Source organism: Mercenaria mercenaria, chromosome 18, assembly GCF_021730395.1.
Source record: "Mercenaria mercenaria strain notata chromosome 18, MADL_Memer_1, whole genome shotgun sequence".
NCBI classification, from domain to species: domain Eukaryota; kingdom Metazoa; phylum Mollusca; class Bivalvia; order Venerida; family Veneridae; genus Mercenaria; species Mercenaria mercenaria.
In genome coordinates this window covers 54,071,032-54,092,476 of record NC_069378.1, presented here as the reverse complement: position 1 = coordinate 54,092,476, position 21,445 = coordinate 54,071,032, and the positions used below count along the sequence as shown (strand labels likewise).

The 21,445-nt window shown below is 33.2% G+C and overlaps 2 protein-coding genes across 4 annotated transcripts; one reads left to right on the top strand and one right to left on the bottom strand.

Moving 5' to 3' along the window:
• The first annotated feature begins 2,318 nt into the window (after positions 1–2,318).
• On the top strand, positions 2,319–9,538 carry LOC123538892 (uncharacterized). Of its 3 annotated transcripts, none has more exons than XM_045323301.2 (5): positions 2,319–2,458; positions 2,653–2,778; positions 6,005–6,121; positions 6,571–6,747; positions 7,285–9,538. In XM_045323301.2, exons 2-5 carry the CDS (start codon positions 2,676–2,678, stop codon positions 8,391–8,393), a joined length of 1,506 nt encoding a protein of 501 aa, XP_045179236.2. In that variant the 5' UTR covers positions 2,319–2,458; positions 2,653–2,675; the 3' UTR covers positions 8,394–9,538. The 3 variants fall into 3 exon arrangements, with proteins under 3 accessions (XP_045179236.2, XP_045179235.2, XP_045179234.2); XM_045323300.2 differs by having other exon boundaries at positions 6,005–6,217; XM_045323299.2 differs by having other exon boundaries at positions 6,005–6,217; positions 6,550–6,747.
• Positions 9,539–9,924: 386 nt separating this feature from the next.
• LOC123539401 (fucolectin-5-like) lies at positions 9,925–19,783 on the bottom strand. The gene is made up of 5 exons (XM_045323970.2): positions 19,505–19,783; positions 16,147–16,276; positions 15,326–15,441; positions 14,744–14,876; positions 9,925–13,259 (listed from the first exon to the last, which is right to left on the bottom strand). The coding sequence occupies exons 1-5, from the start codon at positions 19,688–19,690 to the stop codon at positions 13,060–13,062; spliced, it is 765 nt and encodes a 254-aa protein (XP_045179905.2). The 5' UTR covers positions 19,691–19,783; the 3' UTR covers positions 9,925–13,059.
• Positions 19,784–21,445: the final 1,662 nt, after the last annotated feature.

Genomic DNA, 21,445 nt, shown 5'->3' with positions numbered 1-21,445 from the left:
ATGTAGAGGTTGTTCTTCTGGATAGGTAAATTTGATAGTATATTTCGGCTTAGGGAAATTTTAATAATGTTGTTATAGAGAGGTTTTTGCTTAAGAGAGGGCCGCTTTGGAGAGGTTGTACTGTAAATCCTATAAAAATCCTGAAGAAACTTTTACGTCCTGAACAGATGTTTTATATTTTACTCGTTTAATTGACATGCGATGTAATACTATCGTACTACATTCATCTAACATTTCTCAAAGTTGTGAATTTTATGGATTTTCCCACACTTATATAAATGCGTTGTTTATTTTTATTTTTAATTTTAACTATCCCTTGTCCCTTACCTTTGACAAAAAGTAAATAATTCGTACTACATGTAGTTCGATAATTAGATTAATTGTTTTATCTTGTTGCCGATTAACGGACCGACAAATCTTACAGTGTTTTTATTTTATTCAATATAATAGAAGATTTATCCCTGAACTGTTTTCTACACAGAAAGGCATGCACAAGTTAGACGGTATAACATTAAATTTTATTAATTTAAAAGAAAAAAGAAAGAAAAAGAAAACAGCACAGCACAACTTCGGCTTTGTTGAAATTGCAAATTATAGATATACATAACCTGATATAAAAAAAAGAAAGCACATGTTCCATGTATGTTTAAGTAACATTTTCTGAACGTAAATGCTTCTAATTTCTATGACAATAACACCCTACCATTTATTTTTCTTAATTAATATTACACGTCGTCTTCCTACATTGTGAATGTGGTGTGCTTAATATTATCTGTATGTAAAGTACAATCTTATGGAGGCCCTGGAGGGACATTTGACCTCCGTACTTCCTACTTATAACTTCTGACTTCTGATCTTCTCGCTTTCAAGTTCATGACTTCTTGCTTCCAATTTCTAACTTTTGCAAATCTGACTTCTGATTTCCTGAGTTTTGACTACCGACATCCACCTTTCCAACGTTTTACTTCCAACTTCCTCACTTCTATTCTCTTCGCTTCCAACCACTGACATCAAATTTCCTTTCTTTTAAATTATAACTTGTGAACTTCTTGTTTTTAACCTACAGTTTCCATATTTCTTACTTCTAACTTATTGACTTTTTTCATCCGATTTCCAACTTCCATTGTTCTTACTTCCAACTTCGCCCTTCTGACGTCCAATTTCTGCCCTTGTAACTTCCAGCCCCAGACTTTTAATTTCTGACTTCTTGATTTCTGAAGTACAAGTAAGAAGGAGGGAAGTTGGAAGTCAGAAGACAGGAAGTCAGAAATCAGATGTGCGAAAGTCGGAAATAACAAGACAGTGTGGAAGTAGGAAGACAGAAGTCGAAGTTTGGAGGAAGTAAGAAGTGAAATGTACGGACGCTAGAAATAGGAAGTAAGAAGTCAACTGGTTGGAAGTGAGATTTGCAAAAGTTCGAATTCAATAGTTGGAAGTACGAAAGTTGAGTGTCCCTCCAGGGCTTCCATACAATCTAAAATGCATTATTTCAAAGCACACACATCACTGAAGACAGTAATATGAATTTTCCCATGAAATGTAGACGTATGTTAAGACAATCATACCTTTCATAACCAAAGGGAAATAACTTAACGGAGATTTATATCTTATCTTTACAGTTTTAATTTCCCTTTCCATCTGTCCATACTTTTTTTTAAATTAAGCAATGTCCGTTTTTCATAGGTTACGCCTGGCAAAATGCACGTATCTTATATGACAACGTGTTGTATGTAAAATATACTAGAGCGTTCTAACCTCTAGAATGCTCCGTCATTACGTGACGTTACAGCAATATCTTTTCGTTGGGAATTGTAAACACACAGGCCATATAGGTATATAATTGTGGACGCAGAAGCAATGTTATTATAATTTATAAATGATAATAATAAGCCTTCTCCGGTCGTTACGAAAACAAATCTGTAACTGTAACGACCGAAGGATACCGAAATAGCCTAGGACGAGAATACGTAATCGGGCGGAAATTGCCGATCGTCGTTACGAGTATGCTACCCTAAATACGTATAACTAGCAACAGTGTGTGTGGAAAGGCTATTTACTAGTAATATATGCCAATAAATAGACTCTGTAAAAAGATAGAATGCAAAGAAACAAAATAATAGCATACTCTGTTTTAAGCTTTTAATCTTTTTGTCCGCTACACTCTTCAAACATTTTTTTTTTCAAAATCATATTTACGTTTATAAACCTGTCCGTTTTGTAAATTGCGTCTTATCATAAAATGTAGACGAATTGATACTTTTGTGAAGATTTGTTTTTACGTATGTATTATTCTTCCTATTTTTCGAAAATGTTATCTATCTACTTAAGCAATTTGTCTTTGTGTGGTTTAAAATATGCAAAGGTTATCGAATTTTGCGTTGTTTAGTCAAGTTTCCTTTTGTATTTTGTTTCAATCACGCATATAGAGAGTCGTGTGGCATAACAATTAGATATTCTAGTAAGTTAGTCTTTTTTTCAACATTTTCTGTAGCCTATTGATCTGACTGTTTCACGCAGTTTTATTCAATCAAGATATAAATTGGAATATTAGTGTTGATATATCAATTCTTAAGTCAGGATAACAGCTTTCAACCTCGGATATATAACAAGATGATCATGTTAAAATTGTATAACAAATCATATTGTTAACAGGTATTTTGGGTCACTGACAAGGTATGCAAACATTAGGCAAAGTTGGCAAAGCAAGATGGGACCCACCTCAAAACTGTCTACCAAGTTTGAAGAGTGAGGCCTGTATACCGATGCAAACTGGTTACGGTAAGAACATTGATTTTCGTTCTCTCGAAATGAGCCGCGCCATGAGAAAACCCTATCGCAATTAGAGAAGCTATTTGCGAACAGTATTGATCCTGACAAGACTGCGCAAACGCATTATGCTGGTTTTCTCATGGCGCGGCTCAGTTGCAAATATGTGAAGAAGTAGCAAAGAAAACCATCGTTTCAGATTTCAGTAAAATTCATGACAATTATTATTTATTAGTTTTGATATACTGTAGTGGTCGATGACCTTTATAAGAGAGTTGCACGGTAATGTACCGGGTAACGGGTTTTAATATAGGAGCTTCGCGGAGTTGATGAGCCCGCCATCTTGTAGAAATATGCGTCTGTGACACGTCCGCTTTGTAAGGGGTTCTTAGCGGGTATAGGCTGTGTTAAGCAAAAGCAAACCCTTAGGAGTCGCTTCATTACTCTTAAATAGATATAAAATAAGTTTGGAATATACACATTATGATATTCAAATACTCGATTTTACATTGAAACTTTGTTAATAATACATTACGGATTCAAGGTCATTTGTTAATATGTTTTGATTCAGCCGTCCTATACCTCAACTATTCAGCTATTTAAATTTAAACAAAAGCAATGACATTGCGATCACGTCAGTTAAATCGAATATTTTCAATCGATATTTAAATTGTAAGCCAATATTTAATAATTGTATATCGTGTTTAATTTCATTATCTACACTTGATTAGGCTACGAAATGCACAAAATAATGTAGCTTGTTTCTATTAATATTATACGTCAATTATACTGGAAAAAAACATATATTTTATTTTCACTGACAACATGCAGTTGTTTGACCATATTTTTCGAAAAACAGTAATTTACTATATGACTTAAGAAAATGCAAAACTTAAGATTGGCAATCATCAACAACAGTTTAACTTATTGCATTTAAGTATTAAAACAATATTGAAACAAGTTTGCAAATTAATTTGAAAAAAAAGAAAAGAATATTCATATCTTTAAAAGAACTTTTTGAGCAGAATTGTTACAGTATAATATATATTACTAGTTTCATATTTGTTACTCGCACTAAAGTTGTGGCTGTGATCATTTTAGTTTGGCCGTAATGTACCGTAAAGAAAAAGAATAAAAAAACTTTATTTTTCATGATCATTTCAGATACCTGGTTTAGCTTCTGGGCCAGAATAAAGTTACATGTTTTAAGTACTAAATTTTATTTGCAGTTATATTTCACATAGCCTTAGAACAAAAAAAAATGTTTTGATAACTTAACCACTTTACGTTTCATAATGTGTTTTTTAACTGTTTGTTTAACAGTTGGTAAAGCAATACCAGACTGAGAAAATATAGAACAGAACAGAACAGAATATACGTTTATTTTTTCTAGGAATTGAACCGAAGTTCCTTTTCCAACCACATATAATACTAACATACATCAAGATCAGATAACAATTGCATGATTACATACGTCACAACAAACAAATAAATGAATAAATTCGGAGAGTGACAAAATAACACTAGCAATGAATCTGTATGATTATATCACATTATTTCTACAGTTACTTCTTATTTCATTTGCTTTTAATATAAAAGATGCCAATTTTGTTATTGTTTTTTCATTTTCAGTATTCAACAGTTCTATAAATTTGTACATACTGGGTCTTCTCCAGTAATGTTTTGGAATGAGTCATTTTCTTATATGATTATATTTTGGGCATTTCAACACAAAATGATACTCGTCCTCGATGTCTCCATTTTCAGCATCACAAATTAAGCACAGTCTATCTTCCCTGTTGAGCCTATTACGGCCATAACGGCCCGTTTCTACCCTTAGGCTATGTGAAGACACACGCAATTTGGTCAAAGCAGCTCTTGTGCCTTTTGATAACTGGTTTAAATATCCAGCATAACCAAAGTCTGTTTTAATATATTTATATAATGACAATGTTCTATTTGTATTGATATTTTCTAACCAGTCTTGTATAAAACAATCAACTATTAGTCTTTGCTTAAATATAGTGGTACTAAAATTCTTATCCACTACAAATCGATTATCCCAAACGTATCTGAAACCATTCGAGCACAATAAATGTTTAATATTACTTGTCCAGTTAGCTTTACCGTTGTTACAATCTACAAGCGAACAATTATATAATGCCTTCAATATGCAATTATCGGTATTAACAATTTTGAACCAATACTTTACAGCACGAACATATTATTGATATACAAAGGATATCTACCTAGCTCTCCATAAATGCTAGCGTTACTGGTGCTTAACTTCACATTTAAAATTCTCTTATAAAACTTTAAGTGTATTCGTTCTAGCTCTTTAGACTTTATCATTCCACACACTTCACACGAATAGTTGAGAACAGAGCTCACAAAGGAGTCAAATAGCTGACAATACATTTTTGGTTTCATATCATACTGTTTTATATTGTGTAATAAAAAGTTCATCGCCTTAAGACCTTTTCCTGCAAGCATAGTTTGATTAATATTGAAGGAACCAGACGAGTTAAACACAACACCAAGATAATTGAAATTTTTCACAGTTTCAAGAGGTTGGCCATCATACATCCAATGCTCATTTACCCGTATCCTTCCACCTTTTTTTTTTAAATACCATTACTTTTGTCTTTTCGATATTAACTTCAATACCCCAACAGTTACAATAATCTTTCAGCAAGTTTAAGTTAGTTTGTAAATCCTGCGGTGTCTCAGCTACAATTGCCATATCGTCTGCATACAGTATATCATTATACATATTTAGAAAAGTATATGTCACGCGAGAACTGATGGAGTCATTACCATATAAAAGGGCATAATTAAAAATCAATTGATTCACGGAATATTGTCTGCTTGTTCTATCAAATACAATGTATTCAAATCTATAACAAGTATTCAAAAAATTACCGAAAGTATGTATTTGAATACGAAATTAACAAATTTCATAATCACAACATAATTATGAAAGCATTGCGGTCTTTTGTTGTTAGATAACAAAGAGATAACAAAGTTACGTTTAGAAACCTTATCATGCGACACTTGACTGGTCACTTAACGTTAAAAGGAGGGAGAACATCAAAGACAGCCAGTTAAGTATTTGTATTAAAAACCATTTTTATAACAATAAGTCACAGCTCTAGAATGCTTTAAAGCGTTCTGCTGCTGTTGAACTTTCAGCAGTCAAATTAACTCGATTTTTCAACAAAAACGTGTGATGTTTCAGAAAAAGAAAGACTATGGAGCAGTATTGTTAAAGGTGGATCAAAACCAGTTAAAAGCTCAGAACAGTCATTAGAACGTCATAAAAAGTGTCACGTCACATCAGAACGTTCTATACAAAGTAAGTCAAAACAAACGGGACATAATGAAGACAGTGTCACTATATATAAGCGAAAAACTACAAAAGGAGATCATAGTGATATACTGCAAACCGGAAGTAAGGATTCAAAATTTCATTGTTTTCCAAAAAAAACTAAGATTTTCATATCATAAATACAGAACAGTCATTCACCACAGATTCGTTCAAATGTTCATAACGTCGTATAAGTAGAAATTCGTAGTTAAAAACATGTATATAGAATCTGGAACCTCTTAAACAAACTACATGTAGATATATTTGGCATCTGGTTTTTCATTCTTGTAGAATACATATCGTCACCTTAGGGCAAAAAGTGAATAAGTCCTTCTTTAAGTCAATGCAGTTATCCACTTCTTGAATTGAAGTTAAGATAAATCAACCTTAAATTCAAGTTGAAACTTTACTTTTAGAGAAAAAGTTACTACCTACAGGTTATTTATCTGGCGGACCTCCAGCTCGAAGTAAAGAACTAGACAAGAACAGTGCATGTACACCAGAAACTGCATTTCAAGAAAACAATGCTTACAAACATGGAAGTAAAAGTATTATTATCGAGGAAGATCAAAAAGAAAAGAAACCTGTGTTAGAATTCAGCTTACGACCACAAAGTAAGTTCACCATTTGCAATTCAACTTATCATTCAGTTGACATGTAACACTGCTTATCAGAATGTTAATTGTAAGGATACTAATGTCCATGTATAATGATGTGTTATGTTCTAATGGAATGATTAGCCTATAACCCTTACCATGCTAGGTACGACTGGTTCTGCCTTTACGACCTGTGCAGATCATGATAAACTTGCACATCCTTGCAGTCTGATCATAATCTGCAATTTCCGCTATTCCAACAGTATCTTTTTGATAAACACCCCTTTTACATTTAGTGGTACCGTCCAAATTAGAAGATGGACAAGTTCATTATAGAAATTACGGTAAGGGTTAGATAAAGCTTTTATAACATCTTTCAAAATTGTTCAGTAGAAGTGCATCACATTCACTTTAAACTCTTTCATACCTTTCTGCAAGGAGTATGCTGTTATTTTATTTTTCAAATGTTTGTCATTGTCAAAATAATTGAACTGTAAAATACTTACTCAACCTTACATTTTTGTGAAATTACATGTTTTCTTCTTTACTTAAAAGGCAAATTTATGACAGTATCAAGAGCTGAAAACAGTAGTATAAACGATCCACGGCAAGCGGCTGGTCTCGGATCGGATGAAGACATCACACTCTTTTGTATACCGTGTAACAGAGATGGTGCTGGAGAAGCTGCATTTGGTTATTGCGAAAATTGCAGCGAGTTTTTGTGTAAGTCTTGCTTAAAGCATCATAAGAAGGCAACACCATCAAGACATCATACACTACTTGATAAAGACGAAATGCCAGTCAGTCAGCAACCACAACTTCAGTCAACAGTGTTGGCAAAACCGCAGCTTCCATCAAACCTGGTGACCCAACCGCAACTTCCACCAAACCCATTGGCCCAACCGCAGCTTCCATCAAACCTGTTGGCCCAACCGTCGCTTCCATCAACACTGTTGACGAAGACACATAAAGTTAGAGGCTACTGCAGCAGACATCAGAAAGAATCTTTGAAATATATGTGTACTGAACATAGGCAGATCGCTTGCAGTGTGTGCGTAATGCTTGAACATCGGAACTGCAATATTGAGTACATTCCAGAGGTTTCTAAGTATATTGTAAATAGCAAACATTATTTTGATACGTCTGAAAGAATGGAAACATTTGTAAGATTGTGTAAAGATATCAAAGATGAGATGAAACAAATGGTAGAGAAATCAAATGAATCTTTGAAGAGTGTGTTACCATTAGTTAAACATTTCAGACAAACAGTTAATGAACGTTTTAACGAATTGGAGAATGATATGGAAAATATTTCAGAGAGTCTGTGTAAAGAAAATAACAAGAAGCTGAAGGGAACAGAAGTTAAACTGGATTATATGGAAAGGTCTGTTCGTGGCGAATCAAACGAAATAAAACATCTAAATGCAACAGGCCAAACCGATGCGCTTTTCATGGAACTAATAGAATCAGAGAACATGTTAGCCGAGCATGAAGAAAATGTATCAAACTTAAAATCAAACTTAAACATTTGCGAATACGAACTTATTCGCAACCCAAGTTTATCATGTCTGTTTGAGAACGAAATGCCTCTTGGTACAATACAACAAAAAGTAGAAGACCCAGCTTCAAGAAACGAGCAACCAGAAATGGCAGACGATCCATAGATAAATATAAAGCTATGCTCAGTACAGTTTTGAATGGAATGATGAAACAAAATATATAAGCCGTAATGTTTCGTATGCGTCAATATCTCTGTCAATTTCTAGTAAAGTAAACAACTGTATCATAATCATCATCATGTTTCATACGCTTGAATGTCTATGCCAGTTAATGTAAACATCTGAATCACAATCATCATCATGTTTCATACGCCTGAATGTCAATGCCAATTAATGTAAACATCTGAATCACACTCATCATCATATTTCATACACCTGAATGTCTATATCTGTATCACAATCATCATCATGTTTCATACGCTTGAATGTCTGTGTCAGTTAATGTAAGCGTCTGAATCACAATCATCATCATGTTTCGTACGCTTGAATGTCTATGTCACTTAATGTAAACATCTGTATTACAATCATCATCATGTTTCATAGGCTTGAATGTCTATGTCAGTTAATGTAAACATCTGTATTACAATCATCATCATGTTTCATAGGCTTGAATGTCAATGTCAGTCAATGTAAACATCTGTATCACAATCATCATCATGTTTCATAGGCTTGAATGTCAATGTCAGTTAATGTAAAAACCTGTATTACAATCATCATCATGTTTCATAGGCTTGAATGTCAATGTCAGTTAATGTAAACATCTGTATCACAATCATCATCATGTTTCATAGGCTTGAATGTCAATGTCAGTTAATGTAAACATCTGTATCACAATCATCATCATGTTTCATAGGCTTGAATGTCAATGTCAGTTAATGTAAACACCTGTATTACAATCATCATCATGTTCCGTACGCCTCAATATCTATGTCAATTTCTAGTATAGACAACAGTATCACAATCATCATCATGTTTCAATACGCTTGAATATCTATGTCAATGAATGTAAACATCTGACTCAAAATCATCATCATGTTTCATACGCTTCAATATCTATGTCAATTTATGTAAACATCTGTATCACAGTCATCATCACGTACAGGATAGACATCTAAACATGGTACCTATAATTACGAAAATCAATTCAAAGAATAATGCTAATTGTTTATTTCTAACTTTTGAGACGAAGTATAATACTGAGTGTAAATTATATTATTTTAGCATGACATTAAAGTTTTTCTGGAATTTCTGGATTTTAAGAACGTGTAATTTACCTAGTGATTCCATATCTTTGTGATCCTGTACTTACTGTTATTATGATTATTAACATTATTATGTTAAATAATGTCTATAATCTTACTATGTATTAAGTATAACCACTTTTAATTTTAATTTTTGTCATAATATACTTTAAACAGTATTTTAGATATACATTTGTGTAAACATTATGTAGCCTATTGTACATTGTAATTTTACGCCAAAATGTTTGTAACGTAACGTCATCTTTTATGACGTCATATATTCATGACGTTTTTTATTTCTTATCATATTTGTTTACTTCCTGAAGAAGACTAATAAAAATAGTCGAAACGTTGAATGAAAATGGAGTTAGCTTTGTAATTCTCCTGTTCTCTGGAATTTCTTACGTAATTTTCATGTAGTTTCTGTTGCTCATAGCCCAACCTTCCAATTCTATGATAAATATGTAATCCCCAGTTAAAACTGATTTATTGCAGAAAGAACTTACATGATAATGAAACAGTTGCCAAGTACATGCATATCGTGCGATATCAGAAAAAAAGTTTTAAACCTAATATATAATTTCAGATCTTCTGTTTTAGTTTCAATTTACTTATAATACTATGTGTGAAATTTCATTTAAATGAAATAATTTGTCGCCAAATAATATAACATAAAATAAGTCCATTGTCATTTCTATCTAGTGTCATACATGTACATAGACAAATATCGGACTGGAATATTATTTGTGTCATTGATTGATCTATAGTTAGTTTTCTTACTGGTATCAAGCGGTGTTTGTTTTGGGTTTAACGCCGTTTTTCAACACTATTTCAGTTATGTAACGGCGGGCAGTTAACCTAACCGGTGTTCCTGGATTTTAACCAGTACAAACCTGTTCTCAGTTAATAACTGCCAACTTCCCCACATGAATCAGAGGTGAAGGAAGAATGATTTCAGACACATTACCTTTTATCAAATCGTCACAGAGAACATACGCCTCGCCCAGGGCTCGAACTCATGAACCCGAGATCCGTTGATCTGCGCTCTCCCTATTGAGTTAAGCGATATCAAGCTTTGAGATCATGTAATAGATTTAATGAAATTGATGAAAAATCAGCTATAACCGGTGCGACAGAGTATGGGATGTAACACTACTTCTTATGCACACATACAATCCAGTACGACTGAGTCCGACCTGAAATGTGTACCAGTACTTGGACTCTGAAATCTTATACGCTAAAATTTCAAGAGGCTCGTATATCTTTAGTCAGAAGCACATATCTAAAAAATTCATGGTCTAAACGCAACCAGTGCAAAAGAGTACACTCATTCATTAAAAAGTCAGTAATACACATTTTAAGACAACGTAAACATGAAATTGATAAAAATGTACATACTGTGATTTTTCAGGCTGTTGATACCAGTTATATGATTACTATCATGATGGAAAAACAATCGAATACAGTCTTTCTGTGTAGTGCGTCTTTCATTTTATAAGTTTATAAGTACCATCTTTAGAAAGCCAACTATAATAATCATACATCCTTTCTTCACATCTAGAGGTAAAATTCATTATTTGTACGAGAATATCACTGTATTACTGATTGGTAGCTTTTATACTTTTTGAGACCAAAGTAATAACGTTAAGTACTACATCAAACTTACCTTTTGTACAATAAAAATAACCTAGTTATCTGTTACTGTATTTCACTAAAGCACACCGGAAAGACACTAAGTTAAAGGGATTTTAAGTACGTGTAATGAAGGGTGCAAGGTTATCTTGTCCTAATTATCTGTTTACTTTGTTCCGTTTACTATTAGGATACAGAATCGAACATGACTGAGGCTACTTAACTGTAAAAAAATAAGATTTATATTTTCCACATGCTAAAGGTATTTGATATGCGTAAGCAATTGAAATGGGCTATCTTTTATTTGAAAATAAACGAATGAAATGTGCTACTTTCAATTTGAAATACCGATAATGTGGACCTTTGTATCGCTGTCTGCATTTATACATGACTTTGAAGTGCATATAGTTTATGTCAAGATTGAATCAAGTGAGGGGTTGATATAACTGAAACAAAACTATATAATCTTTGGTTTAAACTTTTTTAAAGTTGCAAAGACAAAAAAGGTCATATGGCGGCTTTCCAGCTTTTGGCAGAAAGGCCGCAGGTGCCACTCTGTTTATGATCTCAATATGGACGGGTACCTATGTTTAACCACTGATCTTCCGTTGACTAGCTGGATTGCTTTCTTTCTTGGCAATTTTATCATTCAAAGTAAGTAATCAATATACAGTTTCTGTCGATACCAAAAGTTCAGGTTGCCGTCTTAACACCGCAGGTCATTCGTTAGTTAAGTTTGAAAACACAATGTGTAATATTAGTTAAAATAGTCGAGGATGGAACTCATGACCTATGTTTTAAATACTCAGTCTGAGTGGATGCAAGTTTGATTGATTTTATACAGAGAATGTTTCAAAATCATCGAAATACACGAACGTCTATGTTGTCAGATTTGTCGTGATAAAAGGAATTATTATTATTATTATTATACCCAATTTATATTATTATAAAGGAAGCCAAGCCCGCTCGCTTAGTTCAATGTAGAAAGCACAGATCTACGGATCGCGGGGTAGCGAGTTCGAGCCCTGGGCGAGGCGTATGTTCTCCGTGATGATTTGACAAAAGACATTGTGTGTGCAATCATTCGTCCTCCACCTCTGATTCATGTGGGGAAGTTGGCAGTTACTTGCGAATAACAGGTTTGTACTGGTACAGAATCCATGAACACTGGTTAGGTTAACTGCCCGCCGATCCATCACTGAAATATTGTTGAATAACGGTGTTAAACCCAAAACAACCAACAAACAATTTATCTAAAGAGAAGAATAAGTAATAGAAAGAGCATTGAAACTCGAGGGTAAACGATTTGTACGAGGGGCGTAGCCCCCGAGTATAAATTGTTTACCCGAGAGTTTTAATGTTCTTTCTGTTTTGTATCATAGCCATCCATGGTAGTTGTAGGCGTCCCACATTGCCATATATAGCAGTTCAGTGAGTACTTAAAATCCTTGTTTTACAAATGTGTAAAGCCCAGGTAAAATAAACCAATGCGAGAGCAGAAAATCAATAAGATACACTTCGCTGTCTACTGTTCCAGACATGCTGGCTTACTTTCCTATCCAACAGTGCGGTAACTAGCGTGTGGGTATTAAATACCTGCACACTTTTAGTTACCGCACCCTGTACTCAGTGTATACGATTTACCTGCACCAAATTTGTTAAGAAAAAACACCGAGATATGATACAAACATGAAACAGACCTGAATCATACAACAATCTAGTTATAATTTTGCTTGGTTGACTTTTATGCTTCAAGAGTATATACCTATAGATAAGATACTAGAAATTTCACATTTCGATAGCGTTTTCGTGCAGGCATGCATTACTCCTTTTTAGTATATAACCCTTTTAGGAAGGTCTTTGTTTACAAGGAGTGTTTACGAATGTACCCGGAAGGACTACACTAAACTGTAGACTTCAAGTTCGCATACAGTCAGATACTCTGTTGCTTCAATTTGCAACCTAACGTAACGTCCTCGACGTGGTGTATCGAATATGACTGTGCAGTCCGCACCAACAGCATTAGTGTGATTGAAAGCAGTTTGAAGATTTGACATATCGTTGCCTATTTTCACAACTAGGTGATGTAGCCGTTCAGCTGAAATGCATTTTATAACATTTGATAAGAAAATATATAACGTATTGTTCTAAAAAGCTAAACAGCTATTACTGGGTACATTTAAATGTTTTGCAACAGGATTATACCTGAATTTAAAAATTAATAAGGTTTTCTTTATCTCATTAGCGATCATCAATCATCCCAAAGAAATAAAGGTATTACTCCATTCAAAAGCAGCTAAGGTCTCCCGTCATAAATGTCTTCCCCTATCTAAAATAAATTAGGGTATTCTATCTCATAGCAGTAAAGGTCTTCCTTATTCTCTAACAAACATTGTCTTGGTCCATCTAAAACAAAACAAGGCATTTCTCCATCTAATAGCAGTTAAAGTCTTTCAAAATCTCAAACAAATATTGTCTTGGTCCATCTAAAATAAATTAAGGCATTTTTTCATCTCATAGCAATTAAAGTCTTCGCTAATCTCAAACAAATGTAGTTTTCATCCATCTAAAATAAAAGGCATTTCTTCATCTCATAGCAATTAAAGACTTCGCTAATCTCAAACAAATGTAGTTTTCATCCATCTTAAATAAATTAAGGTATTACTCCATCTCATAGCAAGTAAGGTCTTCCCTATTCTCCAACAAATATTGTCTTCGTCCATCTAAAAGAAAAGTCAAGTTCCTCCGTCTAAAACAAAAACTGTTTTCCTCTGTCTCAAAGAAATAAAGATATTACTTTATCTCAAATCATGAAATGTCAATCTTTATCTTATTTGAAAACAGATATGATCTTCTTCCATCTGAAAGAAATTTAGGTATTGCTCTATTTAAAAACATATAATGTCTTCCTTCATTTCAAATAACTATTGTCCTCTTCCACGTCAAAAACAATAAAGGAATATTCAGTCTCAAACAAATATATCTACCTCAAAGAAATTAAAATATAATAGGTAATTGTAGATACCTCGGAAGCAAAGAGCACCACAAACACAGCCTAAGAGCCTTGCATTTGCAAAGTTGGACCACAACAAAAAGAGCTGTAACGGGAAATTATTACAGATGGGTTGCTTCAACAATCCAACATGTACATTTTAATTTTATGCAAAATATAGATATAAGGGGATGAAGGGGTAAGTGGAGAAAGGGTGGGGGGATTTGAAGGGAAAAGTAGAACAAAGGATGAATATACAACGGAATACAACGTTCCTTAATCACAGTTACACTACTTCGTAAACCACAGTAGCGCATTCATATACCAAATACAAACACACACATCCATACGTAACTAAAACGTATATATAACAACACTGTCTGGCACCGCCCAAAACACACAAGCAAATATATCAAATTATTAATGGCTCATAACGAACGAAATTCTTTTAAAATACTATATACAGATCAGATTTTGACAGAAAACTCAGTTTATAAAAAATGTAGATTTTTATATAAGACATGTGATGATAATAAGGCAGTTTCATTAATTTTCCTAAAAAACTGAAACCTATATAAGCAGACACCTACAACAACAATCAACTCGATTCACTATATATAGGGCGTTTATCTCAAAACTCTGCCACAGGTCAACAGTGGTGTGTGGATTGGTGACTAAACCAGTGCTTGCACAGGGCCAAGATCCACTGCGACTACCATCGACCTGAAAAAGAAGAAAATTTGATATGTAATATATAATGCATGTATTTGTTATATATCAGGTCTTAAGTTGAATTCAGAAGCAGCATGTATGAAGCAATGTTCATATACTTTCAATGTGAAAATACTAAACAATGACAGAAAAGTCTTTAAAAGGACATTTCAAATATATGTTTTATCATGACACTTAAAATTCCAATGTTTTCTCCATTAATATACATACACGCTTAAACAATTACACAAAATAAATAATGTTTTCAATAGATTTCAGCATCGACATGAAAGTTCCAGTTCAATATAATATTATGATCTTTACTTTACAGAAGAGTTCTCCTTCGTTTGTGCCTGAATACTAAATATTTAAACCTTTTCTCGAGCCTTCAGACTATATGATTTAATTCTGGTAACAGCTTGGTAACAGCTTGCTACATTTGTATATAAGCGGAAATTTACCATTAATCTTGGAGGAGAAAGTGAGTTATGCTGCGAGCTAATTGTGACGTCTTTGTTTAGAGCAACATTGGTACTTGTACTTGGTATGTTTACACCGCTGCAACGTTCAGCTGCTTCTGAAATGATCAGCATTATTAGAAGTCTTACTTCAAGAAGGATACTTTGTAAAATAAATAGCACAATATATCATAATTTTTTATTAACATCATATTAAAAGCATCATTTAATACAACGTAGCCTTTGAATAATTTACAAAGCAAAATGTATTCTTGTCAGATAATAATTGAGTTGCGCCATGAAAAAAAACAACATAGTGTGTTTGCGACCAGCAAGGATCCAGACCAGCCTGCGCGTCCGCGACCGGTCTGGTCAGGATCCATCCTGTTCACTTTCAAAACCTTTTGCAAGTAATGAAATCGTTAGCGAACAGCATGGATCCTGCCCAGACTGCGCGGATGTGCAGGCTGTTCTGGATCAAAACTGGTCGCAAATGCTTTATGTTGGTTTTCTCATGATGTGCCTCATATAAAAAACACTGAATCTGACATTTCAAAATTGTCACCCCAGTTCAAACAAAACCCTCTAACGTGCATCCATTGATGTTCATATAATGGTTAAAAGCGAAATTGTACAGCTGAAGTAAACGCATCGGTAGCTTGGACGAAAAGAAACAACACAAAAACACGATCGCCTTCAAACGTTGCAATGGTACATCACATGTGTTGTGTGCTTCGTTACATTTCGTGTCAGCAGACTTTATAGAACCAAAACTTATTCAAGTTTTTGTTAAAATTGTTTTGCTATCAGTCAGAAATATATACCTGTAACATGTTCCTCAGCATCTGATCGAACATAATATTTGTCAAGTACATCGCCATCGTCGTAGGTCATGTAAACACTGTACAGAGTGCACAGTTTTTGTGTTTCTTGAAATATAAATGACGTGCAGCCCTGAAGACACAATAATGAATTAAACATTAAAGTTATATTTTATAGTTGAAAACAAAGATAGGTAAGTCTTAGTTATTTTACTAAAGTTACATCTGTACACCAAGGTCTGTATACAATTTTGTATTTTTGTTTGCTCTCATAACATTTATCGAAACATAGTTACAAAAAATAAAATATTGACATTGTTCAATGTTACTTTATCTAGAGATAAAACGTCAAAATTCAAATTCGAGTTTTAAGGGTTTCTTCAGTGTTAAATGATAGCTTAATAAAGCAATTCATAAAATACGTAAATATTTTTCTTCTCTTCATCTTCTTATGAAAAAAAAATGATATATAAAATTTGACTCATTTTTAAATTTCTAAAGTTAAATGAACAACTCCTGCACAGACAGTATCCATGAATTTTGGGATATTACACTTTTCCGCAGTAGAATATAGTGTTACTTAGTTTTTTCAACACGTTGAAAGAGGTTATATCAATTTTTATTTTGCCTGTCCAAGATTAGCTAAGAGTCTGAATCTTATATAAGAAAGAGAAGTACATTATTTAGTATGAGCTTACCAAAACCATACCAAAAATAATTTGAAAGAAGTATTTGAAGATGTTATAATGAATAACTAAACAAACTCGTACAAAATTTTAGCATCAATATTTTTACTCGTGAATAAACTCACGGCAGTTAATTTTGTTATAATCGATTTTCTTGACATAATCCCAAATGTGAGGCACCAATAAAACAATCGGTCTGAAAGTTATGTTAACAGTTTTGAAATGTATACAGGTTGTATATTGCTATGGATTTCTGAAATTGCTCGCGTATATTGTCTGCAATAATAACTGAAACTTAGATTTGTTTACTAGTAACTTGCTAAAATTATATTTGAAAACAGCGGTCCTTTTTGTTACCTAAATTGCAAACCAGCTGAACTCCTATTAGAAACAAATCTTGTTTTTTCTATTTCTCATTGTCTTTCCAGATATGAATATTATATCAAGTTTTGTTTAAAAGCTGAAAAACAAGAATTTAAATGTTTACATTATCAATTATTTCAAATCGTAAAATGCCTTGAATGAAATTGATACATTTTGAATTTTGATGCAACTGAACTTTCTGACACTACTTCGGGACAAATTACAAAATAACTTACGTTGTAAATGTAAGCAATGAGAAAAGTCTTCAATGACAAATAGTATTAAGCAAATGTATGTCATATTTTGTCTGCTTGACCAGTTGTTGAGGGCTTACGTAGTTTTCCTTCAGATTACTGTTTCTTTTTCTTGTTTTTTTTTTTTTTTTTTGCTGATTTCAGTTCATTATTACGGTGCCCCTAAAGTGACATGTTACACATTTTTTTTCCAATTAGGTAATGTGAGACTTTTTTTATTTCGTTTAAACGAAATGATTTCGTTTAAAGATGTTTTTCACAATTATTTCTAGCGGACAGAATTTTTTGTTACTTTGCATATTTATAGATTGATGTATGACAAGTTCAAATAAAAATTAAAAATGATAGGTACCCGTGCTTCTTTTTTCAATATTCAAAGTTTATTCAGAACACCAAATCGGTATTTTTGTCTGAAGAAACAATACATACATGTCATAATAAAACTACTGCAAACAACTATTTATTCAAAGTTTCACTCTGATGTTACTGTTTATGCATCACAATTAATGAAACCACTATAACTATGCATAAAATGTCAACATATAGATATATTAACTCAGAAAAATTACTCTTGACAGATGTCGAAAGTATCTGAATCTGAGAAAAACACGAAGTATTTCTTAATGATATGAAAAATCTAGCTGACAGAATTTTACTAAATTTTATATTATGTAAGCTAGAACTAAGGCAAAAAAATCTAAACCAAAAAAATAATATCAACCCGTGCTTGTTTTCAAGAAAAATTAAAAAATATTCACTCCAACCACGAAAGTATTTTTTCATTACCCCACCCACCTAAAAATTATTTACTTTTTTTTTCTTACAAAACAAACTGCACAATGTTATTATCAGTTTCTTAACCAGTTTTCTTACTCACATGCGAAATAATGCTCCTTTAAGGTTACATGCCTCTAGGTCAAATACTTTTTGAGATACATGCTACACAAGCTTTCACATGCCATTTACGTATATATTTGACCACGTCAAGGGACATAAATCTGTTTTTACTTAGTGAAACCTCAAATAAAAGCACTGGTGCACAACTTCGCATGCTTGATTTAATTCTTGTGTGGTTTCATGACTCTTGGCGCATATACTTTTGAGGTATATGCGACACAAATGTTTAGACCGTTTATGTACAATTTGACTGTCAAGGGCCATAACTCTGGTCTTACTACGTGAAATGCGGGATGGGGCACAAAAAGTATAACAACATTTTTAGGAAGTCACATTTGAACTCGAAGGAGATAGATCTACGTTAAAATTTTCTGGATTTTTATTTGACTTGGAGTCGGCTTCATCATTACTGGACGAAATAGTTTACTTTCAAATTGGCTGTCCACAATGTATTTGATTCGAGCACTTCCTACGACTACTCCTCCAATAAAACACCATCTCTTTTAAAGGTAAAATATGGATGCACGACCTATATTGTCAGTACATACGATATTTTTTGCGCGAGTGCACTGCATATCCGACAATTATGCACTTTAGGTGGCGAATCCTGAACTTTACAGTGGTTATCGCTTGCTGCGCGATTGAGCTGCGCACAAAATATTGTGATGAACTCCTTTAAACGAAATAACTTATTTCGTTTAAACGAAATCATTTCGTTCAAACGAAATAAAAAAAAGTCTCACATTACCTAATTGGAAAAATGTGTGTAACATGTCACTTTAGGGGCACCGTACATTATACTGTTAGAGATCTGCCCCCTCTTTTTTCTGCCGTGATAGGTTGGTGTAGGGAAATTTGTATTGCCTATGAAATTTAAGGCAAATCTACAACCACTTAACATGAAACACAAAGTATCGTGATTGATAGAATACCCGTAAATACATAAAAAAATATTAATATTGAATTTATCATAACAGATTTTTCAATGCCTTGGTGGCTTTTGTGTGCACATTCCTCTTCAAACCGGCAAAGCTATATCTGTAAAAGACGCAGGCTTAAAGATTCTAGTAACAAATATCCCGTCAAATTAGTTGTGTTATAACATGTATTATACATTAATTAAACAACAACATAACAAAAAGAAAAACGAAAACAACTCACCATAACTTCACAAAGAGATCCGCATTCGGTCCTGCTGCAAGTGACGGTTGACTGCATTTCAAAATTATTCAAAATCGGATTGAATCCTGTCTGATAGCGAACAAATTGAACGTTGACCGCAACTGTTAAAATGGCGAAAAATGCTACGAAAATGGTATATAGCAAAGTTTTGGAAAAAGTATACATCCTCTGTGATATGGGTTGCTCGACGTGTCGAAATTTGAAGGCCGAATGGCTGAAATTTTACAATAGTTTCATTTTATAACATTACATGAAACGTTATGAATAATTCCTGGAAATTATATCTTGTTTGAGCATTGCGATATAATGAAATGAACTAGCTTCAGTTAAATATGCATGACTTTAATAGCAGAATACCAAACCATAAATTGTTTTCATTATTGATTCTTGAAAATTAACAATCAATAGTAAATGCATTTTACAAATTTGTCGTCAACGTTTAAAGTCTCAATGTCGGCGTGACATATGAAACCAGCTAATGTTTAAACGAAATCGGATCCGCGGTTTTCGACAAATGCATATCCATAGGACGACGGGCACACTTCTATATAATCTTGCGAGGCATACGTCTGTTTTTGACAAAACAGCAATTGATGAACTTCAGCTTTTTCCTTAAGTAAAGTAAATGAAAAAAACGGGCTAAACGAAAGTCGCATTTCCATTGGTCTGTTGTCAGGGATCACGCGCAAGGGTCACGCCGTCTAAATGTATGCGCATGGACTTCTTTTTATTTTTTGCTAATGGTGAGTCAGTTTTCAGCAATTTGTAACGCCTTAAGATAACTGGGCTTTTGCACGACATGTCAGCTTTTCCCCTACGAAAACAATATTTGAACTCGGTATAAACACAAAATTCGTAGTAATTTTTTTTCCAGAAAATTTAAGGAAGATTTTGTAGGAATTGATCCAGAATGAGTAATCAGTTGATAGTCTGACGTTCTTCAGGCATTAGTCATTACTTTAATACCCTGTTTTGTGAATCTTGTTGGCCTAAATAACGTCAAACGTGGTGTGTTTAACCACGTACAGATGCATGCTAGAATTTGGGGCGAAAATTTTCTCAATAACAGAATTTCCTCAAACTTTGGATATTGAAGGACAATCATCTGAGAAACAAAACTATGCAAAAAAAATAATAGGTAATTGGTATCAAAAAAAAGAGTTATCTGCCCTTAAAAACAGCATTTCCCTTAAACAAATGACGTTTTCAAGGGCATATAAGTCTTTTTCAATACCGGTGCCTTATGATTTTTCTTGCTTATTTTGTTTTTTAGATGATTGTCCTTCAATATGCAGACTTTGAAGAAATTCTATTATTGTGAAAAAAATCGCCTAACTCATATATAGGAATGTTTAGCACAATCTACGTTTCAATAGCATCAAATGTATAAAAAGATCAAACCCAAAAGACAATTTCGACTAAAATTACATATTAAGTTATAGATTGTGCAAACTGTATATAAATCAGAAAATAATATACATAGTCTGTACTGTTTGGTCCATCGTAGTTTATAAAACAACGATATATTATTATTATACATGTAAGGATACATATTTAAATATCAAAACGGTACACCATTAGTAGAATATCTTTTATATCGTAATTTAATAGAATGTCAACGTTGTTGATATATTGGCAATTACATGTATTCGTAAAGCAGTGAAAGTTTTCGGGGAAAGTGTTCGAGTGTGTAGGGATAACTTGTATATATTTATGTTTTAACAGGAAACAAACTTACATTAGCGATACATCTTATAAGAAGCTAAATTTAATTGAAAGTATGACTTATTCTTAACTTGTTTTAATTATACGGTTACTGAGTGGTAGTAAGTTTAAGTGTTGGCATGGAATGTGAATGAATAAAAAGGTTCTGTAACGACATCTGATATTGTCGTTAATAGACCTTCTCCCTCGCGTAAA

Coding starts and splice junctions, on each gene's coding strand:
- LOC123538892 (XM_045323299.2), top strand. CDS start 2,676: ATGCAAACATTAGGCAAAGTTGGCAAAGCAAGATGGGACCCACCTCAA. Junction 2,779..6,004: donor ACCGATGCAAACTGGTTACG/GTAAGAACATTG, acceptor GTGATGTTTCAG/AAAAAGAAAGACTATGGAGC. Junction 6,748..7,284: donor ATTCAGCTTACGACCACAAA/GTAAGTTCACCA, acceptor TTTACTTAAAAG/GCAAATTTATGACAGTATCA.
- LOC123539401 (XM_045323970.2), bottom strand. CDS start 19,690: ATGTATACTTTTTCCAAAACTTTGCTATATACCATTTTCGTAGCATTT. Junction 16,277..19,504: donor GATCTCTTTGTGAAGTTATG/GTGAGTTGTTTT, acceptor TTGTGTCTTCAG/GGCTGCACGTCATTTATATT. Junction 13,260..14,743: donor GAATCGAGTTGATTGTTGTT/GTAGGTGTCTGC, acceptor AATGCATTTCAG/CTGAACGGCTACATCACCTA.